The sequence below is a fragment of the Lupinus angustifolius genome, unplaced genomic scaffold (assembly GCF_001865875.1).
Source record: "Lupinus angustifolius cultivar Tanjil unplaced genomic scaffold, LupAngTanjil_v1.0 Scaffold_200_12, whole genome shotgun sequence".
NCBI classification, from domain to species: Eukaryota; Viridiplantae; Streptophyta; class Magnoliopsida; order Fabales; family Fabaceae; genus Lupinus; species Lupinus angustifolius.
Window position 1 is genome coordinate 535 of NW_017726806.1, and position 20457 is coordinate 20991.

Consider the following 20457-nt stretch of genomic DNA (forward strand, 5'->3'; position numbering starts at 1 on the left):
TGTTGTTGTTGTTATTGATGTATGTTGTTGTAAATATTTGCAGCATAGGCCTCAGGATGGTCACCGTTTTTGGGCTCCAAGAGAGAAGGACAAACATAAGCATAATGGTCAGTTGCGGTGTAAATGCCACAAACTCGTGCTGCAAGTGGATGTTTCTGCTGATTGATGGCAAGTTGAGTGACCAAGGTAGCAAGGGAGTCAATTTTTTTCTCAAGTTTATATTGCCTCACCGGATCTGTCCCAACATCATGTACACCTCTAACCACTATAACATCACTACTTCTTGCACTGAACTGTTGAGAGTTGGAAGAAATCTTCTCAATCCAACCTCTAGCCTCAAAATGGGTCATATCTCCAAGTGCACCACCACTAGCAGCATCAATGATATTCCTCTCCATGTTATTCAGACCCTAAAAAATATTGCAGGAGGAGTTGTTCAGAGATCTGATGATGGGGGCAGCTTGCACAAAGTCTCTTGAATATCGCCTAATATTCATATAAACCTTCTGCCTGTAGTTGTCTGATGCCAGAAATATCTTTTCTGATTGTGGTGGTTCTAGAGGCAGGAAAGAATTTTTCAAGGAAGACTCTCTTCAGGTCATCCCAACTAGTAATAGAACCAGGGGCCAAGTAATACAGCCAATCTTTTGAAGCACCCTCAAGTGAATATGGGAATGCCTTCAAACATATGTGATCCTGTTGGACATCACGAGGCTTCATAGTGGAACATACAATGCGGAACTTCTTAAGATGCTTATGAGGACATTCACATGTAAGTCCATGAAACTTAGGCAACAAATGGATTAGTCCAGTTTTTAGCACATATGTCACATTCTCATTAGGATACTGGATACACAAGCTTTCATATGTGAAATCAGGTGCAGCCAGCTCCCTTATTGTCCTCTCACGTGGGATTGGAGGTGGTTCAACCATATTTTCAGAGTATGCAACAAAATGCACAGAAACATTAGAATGCACAGAAACAGCAGAATCAGTATCACTATCAGGTAGATTAACACTAAGATGAAAAGACTCACTATCTAAATTTAAATTCCTAACTAGTCTAATGAAACTATGAAATGTTCTATCAATTTTAGGATTTATTGGATGCAAAGAGTTAGGATTTCCCCTAGTCAAACACTAAATGCAGTAGTAAGAACCATATAGGGCAGTAAGTGAAATACATGTTAAATTTAAGTGATCAACCAAAACTTTGCATCAATAAAATCCTAATACCATAGGAAACATCCACAAAAGCAAAAAGTTTCAGGACAAAAATCAAAGCCTAACTAATTTAATTAAATGCAACAAAATCAGAATAATTGGAAAAATAAACTTGTAAAATAAAAAAGAAATAGTACATAGACTCTTTTTGGATTTCCAGGTGGGCTTCTAAAGACGTAGTGTGTAGAGAAAGAATTGTTGGATTTTTCTACCCCAAATGCATATATAATATATCTAATTCTGATCAACAATTCCAAAGTTATGCCAAAAATAGAAAATCAACAATAAAACTAATCACTACTTGTTTGTATCTCACAACCAGCAGCAATGTGATTGACTATGATGCATCCAATATTCAATATGTGAAGAAACAAGTGTGGAAACCAAGTTTCATGCAAAAATTCCATCCACAGCTGTATTAACCAACATACATCTGAGTCAACCAACATGCAAATAGTGAATGCTACAGGTAGATTTTGAAACCCAAACAAAATGGTTATTCTAAGACACACACTAAACTATACTAAGAACCTTTGAAAAGAACCGATAATCCCCGACAACTGCGCCAAATTTGATCGAGGCCGTACCTGATACAAATAATATAACAATTAAAAACTGCAGTAATAGGAAGTGACTCCTAGGTCGTTTCCCAAGGTTTATCTTTCAAGCAAAGCTTCAAACACCTTACACTCACACACACAAGGGGTTTTTGNCAGAAACAGTAGTTAAACAATGTAATAAAACGGCTAAATCCCTTTGGTTCGTTTGTTCACAACTCAATCCCCGGTTTCAAAAGATTATTTTCAGATTCCAACCATTAACTTCCGAATTTTTGAGAATCAATTAACTAAGCGATAATCAATTCAAAGTTCCAGAACCTAAACCTCTAACTAGGCGAAATCAGTATAAGTATGAAACGGTTAACAAATTCACACGAACTAAGCATTCATGCACTAGAGAGAGTAAATCAACTAAGCGAAGATAAACTCATAAATCAGTTTCTAACATAGAAGAAATCAACAATAAATAAATCAAAAATGTATTAATAACAAAACTTCAAGAGTTGTGATACAATACCAAGGGAATTTAATATACAAGTTTAGCCTTCCATTGAGTGGAAGAAAGAAACCGAAAATGAAGATGAATGAAAACCGAATATGAAGAACATGTGAAACCCTAGCAGAGAAAAAGAGGAGAAAACGAAATTCTAAAATGAGTGAAATGTGTAGAGTGAATGTGGAATTCGGGTTCCTTCATTTTCAAATAGTAAAACTGAAAATGGGCCCTAAACAATGGGCCCAAAACTAAAACCGAATTTACAAATAAAAACTCCCAAAATAAAAATACAATCTTTACTTGAACACATATCCTCCACTTCCATAATGCCCAAAATGCCATTGGTGCCAAATATGATCTGAAAATGATATTAGATTTAATCAGGTTAAATAATCCCAAATTAACTCATTTTAGGAATATTAGTCCAATAAAGTCTAAAACACTAAACCATGACAAACAAAGTCCATTAGGCACCAAGAATCATCAATCATGCTAAATTAAGGTTATGAATAGTGTGTAATATATTGTTCATCAATATAGAAGGGTCATTCATATGGTTCATAACCATGGCAGAAAGACCAGGAGGAAGATGAGAGAAAGAAGATGAAAACAGAAGCAATAAGAGGTAAAGATAGAAGAGAAAAATGTGCAGCAAAGCTTTACTTATTAAAGTTCTGATACCATCTCAAATTGATGGTATCCATGGAATAAATATGAGCATCAAACACAGAGAATGAGTATTGAAGGCAGTGAACTTTACCATCAAACACAAGAAGAAGGAAGAAGCATGATGAAACGAAAGAGCAACAAGAATCTAAACATGATTTCTTTTATTGAATGAATATAATCAGTAGAGTAAAATGAATATATAGGAAAGGAAGAGCCAATAACTACCCCAACTAATTGGCACAAAACTGAACAGAAAAAAAAAACTTCCCTAAAGAGGAAAAACAGAATAAACCGAAAACAGAAAATAGAAAATGAATTTCTAAAAATGGAAAGGAATGGCAGAGATCATTTTTCATCTTCAATTGTTTGATCAAGGGAAACTTGTGGTGGTTTTATCAATAGACATGTGATGGACTTGACCGAGAGTGGAAGTGAGCCTCTCTTGGATTCGATTGAGAGGTTGATGTCATGGTGTCTTGTCCTGTCCAAGATAGCAACTAGTGAAAGTAATTGAGTATTTTTTAACCAATCGCAAGTGATGGTATATGGAGTGATACAATTTGTGAGACAATATATATGTTCCCCTCACATGGGAGGACATTGTTGTTCTGAAAAGTATATCACTTCATGTGCCACTTGTTATTATTGATTAAAAATTGTATTCAGGTTAAAAATGTAATAATTAAGTATTTTTCTGAACAATCATATCACAAGAAATAGCACATGAAATAACACAATTTATGAGACAACAAATATCATTCACTTTCATATTCTGCTCGCACTCTTTTTGAATTATTTAGAATTTTTTATGTACCAAAATATTCTAATTATGTAATAAATTATCTCTATACTTTTCAAAAAGTATTATATCTGTTAAAGATGAAAATGACTAATTCTTAAATAGTTTTCGGTTATGGTAGTTAGGATTAGTTTTACTTTAAATGGTAGCTTCAGTTTCAAGCAACTACCAATTTTCTTTTGTATCAATTCTTTGTACTTTTCCTTTATGCATAATTCAATTTCAATAATGAAAGTGCAATATTTTCTTCTCTTTTTGCTCTTTCAATTCCCTTATTTTCTTTCTTGCATGGTTGCTAAGAAACTAAGGTGGTATCAGAGCAAAATATCTATTTCTCAAACTTTCTTTTATTTCTTCTTTCAATTTCTTGGAGTTGCTTGATTACATTGATGAGTGATGGTTGTTCCATTTAGGAATTATATTGTTCAACAGTTGATGGAAATCTGCACTATAGTGCAAAAGACTCTCATCATTTTGAGGATACAACTTCAAATACGGAAAATATGCCAACCTCCCCTAGAGCACTCCTATTGGTAGTTGTTGGATCCTTTCTTCCATTCTCTCTTGGCTTATTCATCGACATCATCATGCATTAATCATCAAAGTGAGTGAGTGCAAAAGAATCAAAACCAAGAATTCCAGCACATACGGATCACCAAGCTGTATCTTATCTTGAGGGTTCATCAATTGGTACACTTGCCCTATCATCTTTATCATTGGGATTGGAATATTCTTCAACAAGTTTCTTTCTATTCTTTCTTTATCATATTCTTGAGCAAAAAAAAAATTGCCCATATTTCTCTTAATGTTTTGCCAAGAAACCAACATGGTTTTCTTGAGCATTCATTGAATAGAAAAAATGTTCATATTTGATGACATCCTAGTTTTCTCTTATTCTTTAGTCAAGAAAGCAATATGGTATTCTTGAGATAATCTTATTTCATCTTCTCTCTATTATGTTAGTTCTTGATGAACAACTACTTTCAATTTCAATTCATTCTTTTATAAGAATTCTTATATTTCTTCTATTAGTTCTACTAGCATAATATTCCTAGTTTCATGTGCTATATTTGAAGAATTCTTATATCTCTTGAAATTTCTTTAAGACCCTAATGACATATTTGGGATCATTACTTTCTTTTTCTTCTTCTTTTTCTTCCTCGATGTAGGAATTACAAAACGATAAGTATAAATAAACTAAAACTATATTTAAGGTAATTTAGAATATCCTTTACTTTTAATTTTTTTATTCTTATCGGTTTCAAACAGAGCTATTTAACTATTTCACCCAGCTTTGAAATATCATAAACAAATTTAAGTAAATAAAAAGATAGTCTACAATACTCTCATTTATTGAGATCTCAAAAATGATAAATGTACATAACTTTAACTTTATAAATAGAGAAATCATTTTCAGAATTTATACTCATGATCTCATAGTTACTAAATAAGAACTTTAAAACTTAGGTACCAACAAAAAAAAAAGTAGAGTTTTGTTTCAAAAGAATGATGATAAAATATTCCCCGGAAATAGTTCAGGGCTTACTACTGTTTGTGGGGTACTTTTTTGATTTAATAATTAACATACTTTGAAGTAATGACACATGAGAACATACAAATACAGCGGTGTAGGGACACAGTCTCACTGGATTTAGTTTATTCTTCTTATTTCCTTTCCTTCGTAGAACAACACTAAAAATTGAGGAAATTAAAATGAGGAAGAGTGAAAAAGGGTTAAGGAAAAAAAGAAGTTAGTTCGGTTAGAATAGAAAATATGAAATAAAGAAAATAAAATTGTCAAGGGACTTAAAAGAAAACAGGGGAATCAGATATATTTTGAGGAAGTTTAATTAGGATCGAAATTACTGTGTCTAATAATGTTTCATTTCTTATATCGACTAGAAAATTGTTTAAAACAAAAAGTAATATTCCAATTTATTCAACACATGAATGGGGCAACTTTGGGAAAATCTGATGTCTGTCCATTTAATTATATCCACTAACTTGTCTCATTTCAGGAAGGTTTTGTCTTTTAGTGAAAGCACTATATTTTAATATTTTGACTTTATTATATAGCAATTAATTAATAAAAAACTTAAGAGAGAAATCAACATTTCTTTATGTTTATTATTCTTTTTCGTATCAAATAACATAAATTCCACTTTCTTATATTTCCCTTCTCACGAAAATCTTCTCTTTCATTCTGCTGCTGCTGAAGGAAGCAAAATAGTAGACAAAGTTTCATAAAAAATATCATTACTGCCAAAAAAAAAGGTTTTCAAAAACAATTTCAACAGTGTAGATAAATCGATATTTTGTTAACTTGTTGTCCCTGATAGAGTTGTGAAACATGTAAAAGATTGAATCAAACCCTTTGAGTTGCACTCTCTCCTCTTTTCCCGTGGGATAAATTTGTCTTACAAAAAGCAGTATTCCAAGTAATTATATATATTAACATATTAAAAACTTAATATCAATTTTATATAAGAATTATTTCATTAAATAAACACAGAGAAAGTGTGTTGTAAAATTTATAGTATTTTTATTTTTCTAAAAACTTAATGCATAAATATTATCATCCGTAAATTATGAAGAAGACTTCTAGATTAGAAGACGAACCTAAAACATACTCTCATATAATATTGTTATTTTGATAATGAAAGTGTTACAATTTTAAGATTGTTATTTGTTTGAGAGAAAAACATGCATGTAATGTCAGTCTATAATCTATCATTCATTTTCAATCATCATTACTCTTAAAAATAAGTAGTACAAATAAATAGTATATATTGATTGTATATAAATCCTTACACTGACAATACATAAACTCTTGTTTTATTGATGGATATTGTCGTACTAAGTAAGAGTTTCCAAATTTTTAAGGTTATATACTAGGTATATTAATTTTGTACAGAAAGTAAATGATATTTGAATAAGATTCTGCTGTGGGGTGGAGGCAAATAAATTAAGAGTTTAAGACCAAGAAGAGAAGCAACAAAGAATAATTGCCAAACATGACTTCCTCTTTCTTTCAGGATCCAGATTGGAACATGTTGCATATTGATCCTTCAGATATTTTCTACCAATCAGCTTCAACAAGCAATGGTGCTGTTCATCACCCTATCAATGATTCTATTTCCTTCGATAGGGTTGACCTTTCAATGGATTCAAAGTCTCCAACCAAAGTGAACAGCAACAACAATCCAAAGAAATTGGTGAAGTCTGAAGCCAAAGAAGTGAAGAATGATGAGGAAAGATCTTATATTGGTGTGAGGAAAAGACCTTGGGGGAAATTTGCAGCAGAAATCAGAGATACAACAAGGAATGGTACAAGGGTTTGGCTTGGAACCTTTGATACTGCAGAAGAAGCTGCTTTAGCTTATGACCAAGCTGCATTTTCCATGAGAGGTAAAAATGCTGTGCTCAACTTTTCAGTCAAAAGGGTCAAAGAATCTTTGCAAGAGATCCAGTTATATGATTATAGCAGCAAAGGGTGTTCCCCAGCACTTGCACTTAAGGAAAGACACCGCATCCAAAGAAAATTGTCATCAAAAGCTAAAAGCAGTAATGAAAAGTGTAAAGGGAAAAAGCACTTATCAGAAGCACCAAGTGTGATGGAGGTAGAGGACTTGGGGGTGGAATATCTTGAGCATCTTCTAACCATATCAGATCAAAGTGCAAGCCCTAGCTACTTCATGTAAATCTTTTTCAATTAATTACTTTTTCTACTTTGTTCTTGTTGTTTTTGGCTTCATTTTTTAATGTCATCAATTCATCACCAATTACATCATTGTCCAGCAATGATTCCTGATCCATTTATAATATTTGAACCAATCCATTATTGCACCTAATATCTCTTCATCATGTAGATATTTAGGTGTTGCTTCCTTAATTAGTTTCTCTCAAGTAACAGCTGTTCACAAAAGCCTAACTTTTTCCTAGATGAGGTGGATTAATGAAACTAAAAGCACAGTTGAGTTCTATATAAAGTAAGTCTTGAAAATGACATTTAACTTAGCTACATGTTCTTTTTGTTGCCCTTTAATTTTTCTAATTCTTCCTAAACTTACAACTAATACAGTATCATCTGTCTCATATACATGTCTTTTATTTCATATGATGACCTAATCACTAAAAGCAATAATCAAACTATCATTTATGAAAAACGTAACATTACTATTCTTTCTAATATATTCATATTTGAGTTAGAATCCCCTTCTTCAGTACTAGAGAGAGAAGTATCCTGAAAAAACAAAAAATACAATGATACTTGTATAATTTTATTTATTTATAGTAAGATGATATTCTTATCACTAAAACTAAAAGCAAAAACAATACTTCACTCACACTTCATTTTTAACCAAAGATGTGCATGTAAGTTAGCAAATTCACAAGTTGAGACATACAAAAGGGGATAAGTTTAAATCACCCACTACCACATTTTAGAACATTTCTCTTGAAACTGTTAAGTTATGATACCATTCTTGTCTCAAATACTTGAGATCTTAATTAATGGATGTGTTTAATATGTTGCCTGCAAAATACAGTACATGACAAACAAGAGTAAAGAACATTGATCAAGATATACCGTGTAGTAGTTTAACAAAGAAATGGTACCTGATCTCTTGGTTTTACAATATCTCATCAAAGCACAGGATAATTTATCAATCACAGAAACCAGAAAAGCATTAAATGTGAAAAGAGAACTTAAGACTTATAGAAAAAGAACTTAAATTCAGTGAATACAAGAATGATATGAGAAACCATGAATTCCTGCTTTAAGAATGAATTATTGTCTCACAATGAGATTCATTGTGATTTATTATCTCCTGCATGGTTTTAAATAGCAGTACCGCAAAAGTAATTGCAGTTGCAGCATTGTTATTGAAGGAGTCTCAGCAAGTGCATTTCAATTGCAATTGTGATGATATTGACTATATCTTCTGCAATTGCGGTAAACTCAATATAACCACATCCGCAACTATAATTTCAAACCATGATTTCCTATAAAACTTCAACTACATCATCATACTAGAATTCCACTTTATTTCATTCATTTTTGTAATTCAAATATAGTCTTACACTATAAGAACATAAAATAACAAAAGGGCAAACTTCACACCGGTACACATGTATTATGGAAAAGTATTTAACGAAATGCAGCTTTAGACACTGTTGATGTAGTTTATGATAGTTAGGAAAAAGTCTATTCATACTTGAAACAATGTGCCTAAAGCCCTGAACTGAACTATATGGAGAGGATATCACATTTAATTGTTGTACTCATTGTAGGATCACACATTCACATTCAACTTTATTTCCTTAAGCATAGTACACAATCAAGGTAGGATGCTGCATCACCGTCAATAACCACCCTCCCAGGATCGAATCCATGACTTGCTGTGATACCAGTTGTAGGATCTAGCCCTTACTACTTGGACAAAAGCTAAAATTTTAGTCATCACACAACTTTATTTCCTGAAACCTAGTAGTTAGTTCCATAGTTCGATCTGACTCTGATCCCACCAGGCCTTGCCTAGACAAGATTCTACATCACCACCAACATTCATATTTATACGGAGGGATTCAAATCATAGGTCTATTAAGATGAATGTCTAGTAATGATAACTTTATTAAGAATAGATTTACATGAAGTTCCACTATATGTAATTCAACACAAGCATCCAAAGAGGTAAATATTTCAAAAGCTTCACTTGTGCATTGTACTTATTCATCAATAGTTTAAGCCATTCTATATTTCTAATTCCTTCCAAGCAGCAACATATACATTTCATTAGGCCTATCCTTCTCTTTTACTTTACAAGAAATGAGAATGAGGAGATGGCATTTAACACTCATAACATAAGGGTTATCACATCTACCATTGACTCTACAATGTCAGAAACATTCAACAGATAATGGTCTCAAACTGTAAGCAGACTAGGTAGCTGAATTGTACACAGACATATTAAACATTCATAACTTCTATTAGAAAATGAATATTTAAGCTTAAGACATAAACCTTGTAGAACAACATTAACAAAAGGAAATATATCTAAATTTTTAGAAATTAAAAAGCATAAACTAAAGATGAATTCTATGCAAATTTGTATCAAGATTTAAGAAAAGAAACAATGTAATTCACACCAACCTCTGCCCATCAGCATTTATCCATACTGTTAATATCCACCATCTTTCCCAGAACTATTTCCCTGGGAATAAGAAAGCTAAAAAAACTGTTGTCCAACAACATAAAATAAACAGTATATAGAAAGGGTCCCCAAACATAGAGAATGCAGGATAAAAGAAAATCAATAAAGCATGATTTTAAATTTGAAGTTGGTCTCATCATAGACCAATTTAGAATCTAGAATTTACATTTAGAAGTGAAAAACACTGGGCAAAAAAAATCTCTTACTAGTAAAGTACTTAATTTCCCAAATTCCCAATAAATATTTGCTTCATAAGTAATTTACTTTCATATAATCATATCATTTGCTGAACATATAATTATTTACTTTAAAATGGTATACAAATTGGTGGCAATAGCATTCAGTTTTGGGAGGGTATTTGGATGGGTATCAAGAGTTAGAAAGAAATTTTTCTACACTGTATTGGAGACCTAAGAGTATCATATGTTGGCAGCCTTCTATTACTATTGACTCTTTCCAATTTTGAAGATTCATATCCTTATCTTTATTCACTGTGCATTAATAAAGAAAGAAATCACATTTGTTTCTGTCATTTGGAAATGTGTTTGATGTAAAAAGAAAGAGAATGTTGCTCTAGCCTGTGGTGGTTTCGTCTATTCAGATGCTTATATACAATATGGTGTTTACAAACCAAACTTTTGATATAGTGTGGCATTTAGCTAGTTTTGATTAAAGTAAACTATTGAATTTGGTTTTCAACCCTGAGGGATTTGATTAAAGTCAAATATTGAATTTGGTTTTCAACCTTGAAGAATCTTTTACTAGTACTATATAGTTTGACTTGTAACCAAAACTTGGTTAATTATAAAACTTTGACCAGATGAATATAAAGACTTAGGATTGAACTTTACTTTCAATGCGTTTGATTATTTTTTATCAAGCAAAATTATAATCTTGAAATATCTCAGCATACAACAATTAATAATACACAAGCAATTTCATTCACAGTTCAAAACATTGAAATATCATTTAAAACCAGTAGAATAGAAATCACATAACTACCTTTCAAATCTATTTAAATTAAGAGAAAAATATATATAGACTAATTTATACTTTTAATATATTATTCATCATTCATTTTTAATAATTATTAACTCTTAATTAACACTAATATAAATTAGTACTAGATAATATATGACTGTATATAAATTTATACTGTTAAATTAGTGGACTGAGCCATGGACTATTAGTTTTGTCAATCACATTTTCTAATTATTTTCCTCTCCGACACAACACAGCTGGTAAAGAGGAATTCAGAGACTTTGAAACAGTGTAGCAACTAAATTTGGATATTGGGAAAAGGACAGTGACTGAAAGACAGTGATTTATTAAATAATAGATGTGGCCAGGTATGTGTCCTATCCTGATATGATAAAATACAAAGATCTATATCAGAATGTCTAAAAAACCCATAAATAGTATGCATGCTTAAATTGGACTAAAATTAAAGTATACATTATTTGAAAAGACGTTTTAAGATAACTAATTTTAAAAATTAACTAGCTACAACATGGTAGTCAATTCTGTTAAGGTTAGAGCACAATGCGGAAGCACAAGATTGAATCAATTAAGAACAAAAGAGAAGCAAGTAAAGGATAAAGAAAATAACACACAAGATTTAACGTGGAAAAACCCCTCAGTGTGAGAGGAAAAAAACCACGGGCGATCAAGAGCAAAATTCCACTATGTAAAAAAGAAGAGTACAAAAAATAAGTCTTGGTATCTTGGATTCCAAGCATTGGATGCTTGGAAACAAAGCCATAAAAGTGACATAAAATGCCCTTAAAGAGAGCCATAAAATTGTCATAAAATTCTTTTAAGGCATAGTAATGAGAGGCATCTAACAATCTCCACCTTGGCTCGAATTTGATAAGTTGCTCATCGCCAAATAATGCCCCGAAGGGCACTCAAGTGCTGTAGAGACCAACCAAGTCCAAGCAAAGTTGGAACTTGGTATTCGGAAGTGGCTTGGTAAGTATATCTGCTGGATTCTCTGATGTGTGAATCTTTTCCACCATAATTTCACCAATAGCAACAATATCTCGGATAAAGTGACGTTTTATATCAATGTGTTTGGTCTTGTCATGATAACGATTATTCCTGGTCAAATGAATAGCACTTTGACTATCACAAAACACTGTAAGAACACCCTGTATTAGACCAAGTTCATTTACCAAACCTCGGAGCCAAATAGCCTCCTTCACACCCTCCGTTGCTGAAATATATTCTGCTTCAGTCGTAGACAATGCAGCAATGGACTGAAGAGTAGCTTTCCAGCTAATAGCACTATTACAGAGAGTAAAGATGTAACCAGAAAGAGACCTCCTTCTGTCAATATCACCACCATAATCCGAATCAACATAACCTACAACGTCATCAGTTGTAGCCTTGTTTCTGTCAAATACCAAGCCAATACCAGAAGTACCTTTTAGATACCGAAAAATCCATTTTACAGCACTCCAATGATCCTTTCCAGGATTATGCATATATCGACTTACCATGCTAACAGCATATGCTAAATCAGGTCTAGTGCACACCATAGCATACATAAGACTACCAACTGCACTAGCATAAGGAATATGTGACATACGCTCCATCTCTTCCTCTGTATGTGGGCAAAGATCTAAAGATAACTTGAAATGTGCAGCAAGTGGAGTAGAAACAGGTTTACAATTATTCATATTAAACCTTTCAAGCACTCTTTCAATATATTTCTCTTGGGATAAAAACAATTTACCAGCTTGACGATCCCTGTGAATCTCCATACCAAGAATTTTCTTGGCTGCACCTAATTCTTTCATCTCAAACTCATTATTGAGTTGAATTTTCAATTTCCGGATCAAAGACTTGTCACGTGAAGCAATTAGCATATCATCAACATACAGTAACAAGTATATGAATGATTCATTTGGAAATTTCTGGAAATAAATACAGTCATCAAATTGACTCCTGCAATAACCTTGCCCAATCATAAAAGAATCAAACCTCATGTACCATTGTCTGGGAGCTTGCTTAAGGCCATATAATGATTTCTTCAATCGACAGACAAGATGCTCCTTATCAGGAACAATAAATCCTTCAGGTTGTTCCATGTAAATTTCTTCTTCCAGCTCTCCATGTAGAAAAGCTGTCTTTACATCAAGTTGCTCCAACTCCAAATCAAATAAAGCAACAAAAGCAAGCAAAACACGTATAGAAGTATGACGAACAACAGGTGAGAATATCTCATTAAAGTCAATACCTTCCTTTTGATTAAAACCTTTAACAACTAGTCGTGCTTTGCATCTTGGATCTTCAACCCCGGGAATACCGTCTTTCTTCTTATAGATCCATTTACATCGTAATGGTCGTTTGCCTTCGGGAAGCTCTGTCAAAGCCCAAGTACCATTCTTATGAAGACTTTCAATCTCTTCATTCATAGCCACTAGCCACTGTGACGAATCAACACAAGAAACAGCTTCTGTATAGCTGGCAGGTTCAACATCATCATTTACCTCTTGTGCAACTGACAATGCATAAGCAATTAAATTATCACCATCAGTGTATCTAGCTGGCCTTTTAATTAGTCTTCTGGTTCTGTCTCGAGCAATACAATAATCATCTTCTTGCTGATGAATAGGAGAAGTTGTACTGTCATCACAATCAACATAATGATCATCAATGCTAGATTGATTTGTAGAGGAAGATGGAACATCAACATTAGGAACTGTAGGTTTCACTATCAACTCCACCTTCTCGCTAGTACCCTGTAGATTACCTGTACTAGTAGAAGAAGACACAATAGATTGTTTTCCAGAAGATAAAAATGCATCCTCATTAAAAGTCACATCTCTGCTAAGAATTAATTTCCGTGACTTTGCATCAGAATACCATAAGCGATATCCTTTAGACTCAGATGCATAACCAAGAAATATGCACTCAACAGCTCTTGGAGCTAATTTACCATCATTAACATGTGCATAAGCAGGACATCCAAAGATTCTTAAGTTAGAATAATCAACAGGATTACCTGACCAAATTTCTTCTGGGATTTTGAAATCAAGTGCTGAATGTGGAGAACGATTAACCAGGTAACAAGCAGTAGATGCTGCTTCAGCCCAAAATTCACGCCGATGCCATAACCCAGCATTTGAGAGCATACAACGAACTCTCTCAAGTAGAGTCCTGTTCATCCGTTCTGCAACACCATTTTGTTGAGGATTTCTTGGAATAGTTTTGTGTCTAGCAATACCATTTTTTGTGCAGAACTCATTAAAATCACCATTGCAGAACTCTAATCCATTGTCTGTTCTAAGCTTCTTCACTTTCTTCCCTGTCTGGGTTTCAACAAGAGTTTTCCACTTCTTGAAAGTGGAGAAAGTCTCATTTTTATGCTGCAGAAAATAAACCCAAACTTTGCGAGAAAAATCATCAATGATGGTCATCATATAGCGACATCCTCCATGAGAAGGAAATTTAGAAGGCCCCCAAAGGTCAGAATGAATATAATCAAGAATACCTTTGGTACGGTGAGTTGCAGTGGAGAAACTAACCTTTTTCTGTTTCCCAAAAACACAATGTTTACAAAAATCCAATTTACCAATGCCATGTTTACCAAGATGACCTTGTTTGCTTAGAAGGTGCATACCTTTTTCACTCATATGGCCCAGGCGCATGTGCCATAATTTGGTAATGTCATTATCATGCATTGAAGAAGATACAGCTGTTGAACCTGTCACAACAGAACCTTGCAAGACATATAAACTACCAATCCGGTTAGCTTTCAATAATACCATAGCACCTTTCAATACCTTTAGAACTCCACCTTCAGCTGAATACCTACACCCGAGAGACTCTAGGGTGCCAAGAGAAATTAAGTTCCGCTTCAAATCTGGAATATAGCGGACATTAGCCAAGGTTCTGACAACACCGTCATGAGCCTTGATCTGAATAGTACCTATTCCTGCAACTTTGCATTGGGTATCATTGCCCATCAAAACAACACCACTGTCAACATGTTCAAAAGTGGTGAATAAGTCCTTATAAGGACACATATGAAAAGTACATCCAGAATCAAGAATCCATTCTGTTTTACTCCTATTATTATAAGAGACAACAGATAAAAGAATATCACCGTCAGAATTGGCTTCAATATTAGCAGCTTCAGAGGATTGTTGAAATTTTCCCTTATCTTGTTTTTCTTGTTTTTTCTTTAAGATAAAACAATCAGGAATGTCATGCCCCGGTTTCTTGCAATAGCGACAAGTTTTGTTGGATTTGCGACCTCTGGATTTGGATCTGAACTTTTTATAATTGGTACTCCCTTTTTCTTGAGTTCTACCTCGAACACTTAAGCCCTCACCCTTGTCCACAGAATTAACTTCAAGATCAAATTTTTCTTTGGACAATAAATTAGATTTAACATCTTCAAAGGATAAGGTATCATTATTTCCATACAACATGATTTCTTTGAAGTGCTTATAGGTAGAAGGTAAAGAGACAACCAACAAAACAGCTTTGTCTTCATCTTCAATATTAATATCAATATTTTGCATATCCATAATAATAGAATTAAACTCATCAAGATGAGTTTGAATAGGAGTACCTTCAACCATACGAATGGTGTATAACCGTTCTTTGAGACGAAGCTTGTTTGCGAGGCTCTTGGTCATGTATAAAGTTTCTAACTTCAGCCACAAAGCCGCGGCGGTTTCTTCATTGGCAACCTCACGAAGAACCTCCTTCGACAAACAAAGTTGAATTGTTGAAAGCGCCTTTTCATCCAACTCGTCCCATTGATCATCGGTCATGGAAACTGGTTTCTTTGACTTCCCATCTAAAGCTTTCTTTAATCCGCTCTGGATAAGAACGGCCCTCATTTGGACTCGCCAAATAGAAAAGCTAATTTTGCCATCAAACTTCTCAATGTCAAATTTTGCAGACATTTTGAAATTCTCAATTTAGTAAGAGCTCTGATTCCACTTGTTAAGGTTAGAGCACAATGCGGAAGCACAGGATTGAATCAATTGAGAACAAAAGAGAAGCAAGTAAAGGATAAAGAAAATAACACACAAGATTTAACGTGGAAAAACCCCTCAGTGTGAGAGGAAAAAAACCATGGGCGATCAAGAGCAAAATTCCACTATGTAAAAAAGAAGAGTACAAGAAATCCTCTTATAATGATGAGGACAAATGACAATATTTTTTCTCACAAATACTCTCTCAAATGGAACAAGAATTCTCACCAAGAATGCACTCACAATATATGTGTAAATGAAAGAGATGTTGTGTGTTGTGAAGATGATTTTGAAGCTCTCTATATGTGTCCTTTTATAGGCAAGCAAAGTCTTGGTATCTTGGATTCCAAGCATTGGATGCTTGGAAACAAAGCCATAAAAGTGACATAAAATGCCCTTAAAGAGAGCCATAAAATTGTCATAAAATTCTTTTAAGGCATAGTAATGAGAGGCATCTAACAAATTCCATTATTGAAATAATTTGCCCCTATGGCCATGATAAGCAGCTAGAAAGTATAATAAACAAATGGATCTCGATGAATCCCTTTTCATGGTTAATTAAGTAATTTCTCATATTTAAGGCTGAAATTACATATGAAAAAACTTGTTCACTGCCAAAAAATTTGGGATTTTTTCATTAAAAAAGAGCAAGATTTTTGTTTGATGACTCTAATATATATATAATTTCTTACAAATTATTTATTATGAGATAAATGTATAACATTTTTACATTGTAGGCGAAAATGTAATTCGACATAGATTTTAAAACTGATATAACATAGTTCTGACCAATATTTTGTAAGATAATAAAATATTTTGGAGATAATATAAATAAAAAATAAATATAATAAAAATAATAATGATAAAATTATAGTATTTGAAAATTTGGTTATGAGAGTTGTTCTTTTGTCTTCTTAAAATAGTTTATTATGATATTATTGAATATGTTTTTATATATTCTAGTCGAGAATGTAATTCAAGGAGGATCTTAAAACTCATAAAAAAAATTGGTTTTAGCTTATATAAATACAGCTCTTATTTTATGGAGAATAATAAACAATATTAGTGATGGTTAAAAAATAGTAAAATACATTAGAAATGTTGATGAAATTGTGATATGTATTATATAAAGATTAATCGTCCTTTGAAAAGGCATGATTAAGAAAAATAACATGATATTTTTATTGCAAATATACACATTACTTCCAATTATAGGAAGAGTTGAGACTTATAATACTTATTTTTTATTCACCCATAAATATTGATAAGATCAATTTTTAGATATTAGCTTATCACTTAACATGCACTATTTAGTTGATTTTGCTAGGACAAGGCAAAGATGCATTTGGGTTGATTAGAGAGAGAAAAAAGACAATCCTAAAATTATAAATTTATATATTTTTTGGGTACAATAATAAGAAGTCTAATTTGAAAATTATAAATTTATATTTGGGACAACAATAACAAATCTAATTTGAAAATTAAACGAGTGCATCAAAATGAATGTCATTTTATATATAAGAATGCGATTAATATCCATCATATGTAACAGCCAAATAAAAATAATATATAGCATGAGAAAGAGTATTCTTTCTTGAATATAGAAAAATAAGTGATGAGGGCAAAGGAGGTAGAATTCAAGGGTTTATATGTTGCTATATTTGGTTTGGGAATATGAGATTGAAAATGATATCATAACAATTAAGAAAATGTGTGGGCTGAGTAAGGCTTATTATCCCTTACACATTCCTAAGTATTAATTAGATCAATTTTTAGTAAAATGTGCCCACAATTGCTATCGAAATCACAATATAGAAAAGTTTAATATGGTTGAATAGAACTAGTTAAGGCAGTGGAACAAAAAAAAAACTAGAAGTAACTCATGTATAACATGCTAATTAATACTTACATGTATATAAGTACGGTTTCTGCTGCCCTGCTTTGTGTTCTTGAAGTACTGCAGATTCAGCAATAGTATGATCAGATCAACACACACACATATATATATATATATATATATACCAATAATGAAGAAGAAGGGAAAGATACAAACCAAAAAAAGAAAAAGATAATAGATAGGCACAAACATGAGACTTGTTCGTACCTTTTCAATTCTCAACTATGTCATATATCTTGCTCATAAATTCTCATGCATCAAAGTCAAAAGTGGTTAAGTAGAAGCATTTTTAGAGAATAGAATTTCAAAATTATCATTTCACTCAATTGCTTAAGAGCACAGGCTAATTTGGACGAATGTAATTGTCTTTAATATAAGTGGTGGTCTATTATATATGTCCACATGTATGTTTTGAAATCAGCAAGTGGAACATAGGTGCATGTATGCATTCATTCATGATCATTGAAGAACATGAAGAAATTACTATAATCATAGTATATGAGAGGCTGCGCCTCCTTGAGTCTAGATACATTTGCCTCATGGCTCATGTATTTAGGTTTAAATCCCTCAAACCATGTTGCTTTTGAAATTTCATCTTTAAAGAAAAAAGGACAAAGAAAAAAGCACCCATTGAATGTAGTTAATATGTGGAATTGGTCAGTGATGAAACTTTGGGCGTTGTGTCACATTTGGTTCCACGCATGTATCCATAACTCAGTATCCAACTTCAATTCAAACACTCAGAAATGGGTTGTTCGTTAAATTCCCTTGTAATAACAGTACTAAATTGTCTTATTTCCATGTTGGGTCGTTATAAATTATATAATACTGTAATAGTACTTTTCTTTAGGTACGTCATGGAATATTAATTACTCTCTATTTCTAAGACTATACTCTCTAGATTCCTTTTTCTTTTTAATATTAGCATTTTGAAAAGGTGTTCTTATTTAACTGTAAAATGTTAGCATTCTAAGAAGTGTTCTACTTCATTTTCAAAATATTTAATTTTAAATGATAATATTAATTTTTGATTTAGAATAATAGTTATTAAATTTAGATTAATTATTCACCTAGTCATGGTACCAGGTTACTGGTGGAACAGTAAGTTACTGATTTGACTAATTGACGCAATTTATATTAAACATTTATAATACTAACATAAATTTATGTGTCAAGTTTAAAAATAGTATCATAACATAAGTACATAATTAAACAACCAATAAACAAGATTTTGTTACCAAAATTATCAAATCTATTAAAAATATCGTCAAGGTTTTATATTAAAGTTATGTGACAATATAAGCTAATAATTGATAAAGATAAGTATAAAATATCATTTTGTTCATCTCATCATCAATGACATCTACTTAGCATTTGATAATTTTTGTATGAAGTTTAGCAAAACTATCATTCATTAGTGAAACTGAATTAATTTCTTTTTCACTCAATTTGTTTGAGTAAATAAAAATATTTTGATAATAATGCAAATTCATTTATTGTAAATAAAAGTTTGAGTAAGAATTGTATGAGTATTTCATATCCTAATTTGTGAAATTTTTGATAACTGTTAATTTATTTTTTTAATTAATTTAATATACCACTATTCCATTTTCTTTTGGATACAACTCATACTCATTTCATTTTCAAACTCTCGTAGCTGCCTTATCCTAGGAGCCTTACTAATATTTTCGACAGCTCAATTTGCTTATTCTAGGTTATTTACAGGATCATCCTTAAGATTTTTAATCTTGACATTTCAATCCCTAAATCTGAAACTTCTATAATTTTAGTCTATAGTGATAAAAAAATTATATAATTAATATAATATTATTTCAAAAAGTTAAATAAATTATTTAGAATATAAAATAGTTTTATATTAGGAGAGTTAGAAAACAATTATGGCAAATTAAAACTCACTAGGGGTCCTAAGCAAGACTTTTGAAAATGAAGTACTCAAGCATAAGACTCTATGTAGGACTTTTTTTTTAAACGAAAGGTGTAACTATACTATAACATATATTAGAATTTGAACATGATACAAGAGAAAGAAAGATTATAAAGAGTTGAATCTATAGTAAGGAAGAGAAAGCCTAATCCTAGAGTATACATTGTAAATGAAGATATGAGACAAAATTACCCTCCTAAAGATATGAGACACTATGAAGTCCATTGAAGGCATGATTTTTGTGCAGTAGATCCACTTGTTTAACAGCTGTCAAGGAGGCTTTGTTTTACCCTTAAATATTTCTATCACCAAAGCAGAGTCACTTTCAAGCCAAATGGAATTCCATTCCCTTTTGTGAGCAAATTCAATTGCCAAGATTGTAGCCTATAACTCTGCAAACAGAGCATCTCTATTATCTAAAAAGTCAGCAAAACATGCAAAGAATTCCCCCTTTTGGTCTCTAAAAATAGCACCTTCCCTACAGGACTAGGAGCACCATGGGCTGCCCCATCAGAATTGATCTTTAACCTTCCTCTTGGAGGAGGATACCATAGAACCTCAATAATGTTAGGAGCCTTTTGATAGTTGACAACAACATTTAGTGACTTAATGATACTAAAATCCTGAAGAGAAGGCTTGGACTGAGCCTTAGAGTAGTT

At 32.3% G+C, this 20457-nt stretch overlaps 1 protein-coding gene and 1 long non-coding RNA gene across 4 annotated transcripts; one reads left to right on the forward strand and one right to left on the reverse strand.

Moving 5' to 3' along the window:
- Positions 1–821: 821 nt before the first annotated feature.
- On the reverse strand, positions 822–18600 carry LOC109340562. Of its 3 annotated transcripts, XR_002106806.1 has the most exons (6): positions 18061–18600; positions 17866–17913; positions 15363–15364; positions 9900–9960; positions 8212–8282; positions 822–834 (listed from the first exon to the last, which is right to left on the reverse strand). It is a non-coding gene; the product is annotated as an uncharacterized LOC109340562 (long non-coding RNA). The 3 variants fall into 3 exon arrangements; XR_002106807.1 differs by lacking the exons at positions 822–834; positions 8212–8282 and adding an exon at positions 8444–8752 and having other exon boundaries at positions 18061–18591; XR_002106805.1 differs by lacking the exons at positions 822–834; positions 8212–8282 and having other exon boundaries at positions 9370–9960; positions 18061–18574.
- LOC109340561 (ethylene-responsive transcription factor 1B-like) lies at positions 6678–7635 on the forward strand. Its single transcript, XM_019578284.1, has one exon. The coding sequence runs from the start codon at positions 6763–6765 to the stop codon at positions 7447–7449; it is 687 nt and encodes a 228-aa protein (XP_019433829.1). The 5' UTR covers positions 6678–6762; the 3' UTR covers positions 7450–7635.
- Positions 18601–20457: the final 1857 nt, after the last annotated feature.